Source organism: Acanthochromis polyacanthus, chromosome 3, assembly GCF_021347895.1.
Source record: "Acanthochromis polyacanthus isolate Apoly-LR-REF ecotype Palm Island chromosome 3, KAUST_Apoly_ChrSc, whole genome shotgun sequence".
Taxonomy (NCBI): Eukaryota; Metazoa; Chordata; class Actinopteri; family Pomacentridae; genus Acanthochromis; species Acanthochromis polyacanthus.
This window is the reverse complement of record NC_067115.1, coordinates 33,987,733-33,993,186: the sequence shown is the minus strand read 5'-3', so window position 1 is coordinate 33,993,186 and position 5,454 is coordinate 33,987,733. Positions and strand designations below refer to the sequence as shown.

General features: G+C 36.9%; 1 protein-coding gene across 2 annotated transcripts in view; it reads right to left on the bottom strand.

Annotated features, from left to right (window-relative positions):
• Nucleotides 1–1,249: 1,249 nt before the first annotated feature.
• fhip1aa (FHF complex subunit HOOK interacting protein 1Aa) overlaps nt 1,250–5,454 on the bottom strand; it is a 48,852-nt gene continuing 44,647 nt past the window's right edge. For both annotated transcript variants that reach the window (XM_051945538.1, XM_051945537.1), the window contains one exon: nt 1,250–3,763. In XM_051945538.1, the coding sequence (XP_051801498.1) occupies nt 3,567–3,763 (197 nt within the window). In that variant the 3' untranslated portion in view covers nt 1,250–3,566. The remainder of the gene's footprint in view (nt 3,764–5,454) is intronic.

Below are 5,454 nucleotides of genomic sequence, written 5' to 3'. Positions count from 1 at the left end.
CCCCCTGCGTTCTGTCACATTCTGTTTATTTTTCCAGGAAACAAAAGGCATTCATGAACCCAGAAGCACTTGATGTGGCTTTTATTCTCAATGTTTCTCCTAAGAAATTACTTCCGCTTCATATTTAGCGGTCGTGACTCCGAGGAAGGGCGGAGAGGGTGAGCTCACAAATTATATCTCCTGAAGCACCTGCCTATAATTTAATGCATCCTTTTTCCATATAACTTAATGTACCATTGGCTCCTGCCATTTTGGCCATTATGGTCATTTGTGAGGCAGAAGATGAAACTGCTGACATGACGGATGCACTGTTGCCCAGAGAGGCAACAGAAGCCCTGCCCAGTTCAAACATCAAACAGGAGAGCAAGCAGTGAGCGCCCTCTTGTGGTCAAAATATACTATTCAGCTTGTCATATTTTGTACAGTCTTGCTACCAAATTAACTGTTCTCTCCCTGGCTTTGGGGAAACAGAGCTTAAACATGCTTCTTTATCTTGTCACCTTAATTTTAGAACCATTTCTTTGACTTTGTGGTCAATATTTGTTGAATTAAGGGAATTCAACAGCTAAATTAAATATTTTTGTACAATTCAGTCAAATGTAATGACTACAAATTAGTCAGATCTCTGTAGTAGAGATCAGAAAAACAGAAAAATTGAAGAAATTATGTATTTTAGGTGACTTGACTGCTCAGGTTCGGGTCATTATTAGAGCCAGTTAAATGTGGTTCTTGGTAGTTCTTTGTGAAATCTGAGCATCCAGTGCCTCATGTTTCAATCCATATACATTCTCTCTGATTTGTCCTACATCCACTTGGAGTTTATTGCCTTTTTTCCACCCACAAAGGCACTAAATGATGCAGTTTGCGTGTCAAAGCGATGTTTATGTCGTGTGCGTGAGCAGAAGTGATGCACAGGATACTTCTGAGCTGCTCAAACAGTTCTCCGTCACACCATTCCTGAACTCTGCTGCATGTCAGAGTCGCTGCATAGTGGATGTAAGCTCCAGTGTTTACCCAAGAACAAGACCTAGTTTTGAACAAAATCTGAGAGGGGATGTTTGGAAACTAAATGTATTAAATGAGGGCATCAGTGTCTGCAGAACAAACAGCTGCAAACCACCTCTGGCAAAACGGAAATAATTTATTGATGGTGTCAGCTGAAACCTGCGAGGCAAAGCATCTGGGTTTGAAAACCTTTTTTCTTCTTTTTTTATTCTAGCTTAAGGGACAACACATTAAGCATTTCCAGTTTCATTTCCCAGAATATTTCTTTATTAAAAGAGGCATGCCTTTGTATCTCAGACATGAACGACAAACAGCAACCAATTCAAAGTCAAACAGAAAACAGACTAGTCAGAAGGGATGGGTCTTTGGAATAGAAACCTATAGAGACAGAAAGCGGTTTACAGTCTTGGTTGTTTTAACTGTATTAATGCCACAGTGCTGTTAAAACCCGTGAATGTTACGCTGTGTTAACACAGACTACGTGGCACTGTGGTTTGAAAAGGCTGATAAAGTGCTCCGACACATTCTTGAACCAGACAGACACATTCGACTAGTCTGAGGATGGCTTTGATTGATACAAAGATGAGCCATTTTTGTACAGTTAGCACACAAAGATCCTGACGCATGATTCATTGTCTGTGTAGCATTGAGTAGGAATTAGAACAAAAATATACATTTCATATTTCAATCTAAAATCAATCTTCTTTTCTAGACTTATGAGATGAAAACATCTACTCAGTGTAGTCCGCGAGGTTACAAGATAAAGAGCTGTCTTCAGCTGCTTTTCTGAACAGTTTCTCTGCTAATACACAACTGTGTTGTTTTATTATTTACTTGAAGGAGTCCATCATCTCAGAATCTGAATCTTTCCATAGCTTAAAAAAAATAGAGGCTGAGAAATCACTTGACTTTAATTCTCTTTGAAACTCAGCATTGATTAAAGTTCTGATTCAGATTATCTTAGGAAATGTTCAATTCTAAATCCCACGTCAATTTCCATGTTAAATTTTGAATGAACTGCTTCTTTTCATCGAGCTATGAGCAGGAAGTGATTGATTTCGTGCTTTTGGAAGCTGAATTTAACGACAGCACAGACTTCTCTTTGCGCTTGAACAATGGACGGCTTCTAGTCATAAAAACTGCCAAAAAAACCCTTTACATTTCTGCCTGAATTGTAATATGTTGTATTATTGCTGTTTAAATCCTTTAGAAATCAGGCAATACTGTGAACTAAAATCATAACTAAGGCACCAATTTCTAAGTTTTTCTGGTAAACTCATTTAGTTGATTCATGCTTCTCTCTCGTATTGTCACATTTGGACATTCATACTAACAACCATGTGCAATACTCGGACTAAAACGAGGGTGATTTACAACAGAACAAATTGCCCCTGCTAACTGCTTGTCTGAATTTGATGCAAAACTATCCCAACAGTGAGATTTCAGACGGATCACAACCTAAACAAAACCCTAAATAGAAGGCAGACTATCATCAAAAAGCCTGAAATATAACCTTTTCTGACAGAAAATATCAAAAGAAACACAAAAAAGCTTAAATACCCCATCCCATTATGAAAATATCCTAAACTTAATTACACCCCAAACATCCTTAATCTGCAGCATTCTATGTCAACAGAACATTTTTTCGTACAATATATACATTATAAAGCATCGCTAAAGTAAGGCAAATTAAGCATAGCGTTAATAAACCTGGGTTTGGTGCTCTGGATTGTCGATCTGTGCAGATATGGAAAAGGTGTAGAGCCCAAAAATGTGAGAAACTAGTGCACTGTAGGAAAATTGCTTCACCCAAAAGATGATTTAAGAATTAAGAAAAACAGAACCTGAGGTACCATCATGAATCAACAGAAGAAAAAACAAACACCAAAACAATCTACATCTAACAAACAAGGATTTTTTTTTTAGAAACGCCACTTTGTGAAGTTTGAAGATAACTAATCTGTTCTGCCAAAAGATTAAATCGTGTAACAGTTGCATAAGAAGAAAGTGGAAGTTTGGATGTGTTTCTGGGATGCTGCCGGTCGGCTACAGGGTGATAATAAATCAATAATCAATGTGATCGCATGGCAGCGATTCAACACTCTCGAAAGGCCACCTGAGTATTTTACAGAACCACGCAGATTAGCAGACATCTTGCTGTGGTTGGAGCTGGTTGGAGAACACATTCAGAACAAGGGCAGAACCCTGAAAGTTCAGTTGAGGGCTGATGATTGATAAAAATGTCAGTTTATTGTTTTTCCTTTAAATCATTGCTCTGCAGTCTTTGGTTGGTGGACCTGGAGCTCGCCTTTATGAAGACAGTCGCTGGTACAGGCTTCAGCAACCAGGTCGAGATATAATGGACCTCCTCCTTGGCTGCCCAACTTTTTATAGAAGTAGATGAAGAAATTTTCTTTAAAAACGGATGATTTTGCTTGGAAAATAAATAATCTATATTTTTAAAATAGTTCTGAGAGGTTGCTTCATCAAGTAGTGCCTGAAAAGGACAAGTATCGATCAAAAGAGTGTTTTAGAATCTTTCAGAGTTCGGTTGGACTCAACTACTCTTCCATAGGAATGTAAGATAAGATGGAGTGCTCCTGTGCAGTTGCAGCCAGTTCTTTGAGGAACTCCGTGAAGAGGACGGCAGCGAAGACCTCGGTGCGATCCAGAGAGATGGCTTTGGGTTTGGGTGGCGGTGAACTCTGGAGGATCCTTCCCCCGTCGTGGTGGTTGGAGCCTCTGCTGCTGTTTTTCTCTGAGAAAACAAAGGACTGAATGAATACAAACTGAAAGAGATGGGTTTTCAATATACAGCGCATGAATTCAAGACATTTTGTAAATATATTTCTATGGCTGATTTCTCCATTTGCAAATAGTTTGAATCAAAATGTAGAGTCTGCTTATCTGGAAAAAAAACTCGTACAAAAGACAGCAATTCAGTTACAAACTAAAAAATTCACTTTAAAACTCCCATCTTAGTCTCTGGACTCAGAACAAACATTCCTCTGACAACTTTTTTTTTTCTTTTTTGTGGCTTGTAGTACTCTGAAACCACAGGGAATCCAGTTCAAAAACACGAGTAAAGCTCCAGGGCGTGAATGAGACCGCCGCTCAGCTGCAAAGATACATGAGTTACAACAACAAAATCAAGGAGAATTTATTCCAGTTCTCATCAGGAGCCAAACACAACTGATCGAGAATGCAGATGTCGACTTGAATTATTTCTGGCAGCAAATTAGTCACACTGACACAGCGGTGGAAAGTAACTATGTACATTTACTTAAGTACTTTTCTGCTGCTTTACACTTCTACTCCACTTCATTTCAGAGACAAATATTGGACTTTTTACACTAAGACATTTACCTATTAATTTAAATTATTAGTAAGGTGCCCATTTGGTTTAATAACACAAAATAAAATCAACAAATAAATTATAATATGGTAATATTATAGATTAAGATCAAACTAAACTGATTTCAGAGCAGAAAATCATACACTAACCTGCAGATAAATGATAAAAAGTAGTTAAATCACCTTTACTAGCATTAAAGAAGAACACATGAATGCATCAATAATATTAATTATAATCATATAATTTTTGTAAATGATATAATTATAATATATAGATTTATTCTGAGATCCATCATTCTGCATAATGAGTACTTTTGGTACTTGGAGTATATTTTGATGGATGAACTTTTACTTAAGTATAAATTTAAATGCATGGATTTTCCTTGTAACAGAATATTACTACACTAAAGTATTGGTACTTATAATTTAGATGTGAGAACTTCTTTCACCTCTAGAGTGAGAACTTAATAAAAGTGCAAAGTTTGTTTTGTAATCATTGAAAAGTCCCCCAACAAACAAACAAAAAAACTGTCTAAAGCGAATAATTCTCTCCCTAACTGTAAACCACATACATATTATGTCGAGAATTAATACATAATGTAAATATTTCTGTTATAAAAAACATCTGAACCAAGTTTAGTTGACTTAAAATACACGACAACTTAAAAAATAGCTCATCACTTTTAGAACTATAAAGCTTCCACCAGTGGGACATTAGCTTAGCTTAGCTTAGCATAAAGACTGGAAGCAAAGGGGAGAAAGTAAGCTTGGTTCTGTGTAAAGGTGAAAAAAAATACAACTAGCATCAACTCTACAGCTCGTTTTAATGTAGTTTTTAAATTTGAAATACAGAAAAAATGCTGTTTCCTGTCTTTATGCTAAGCTAAGCTAGCCCTTCTGATGGCTGTAACTTGATATCTACTGTACAGACATGAGAGGGGCGTCCATCTTCTCATCTGATTCTTGGTAACAGAACAAATACAGGCATTTTCCAAAATATCTAACTGTACTTTTAAAGTGTTAGCATCATATGAAATGAAATAAAACCCATTTTCTTGAGATGTTGAGTTACAATTGCGTAGGAATCAGTTTAAT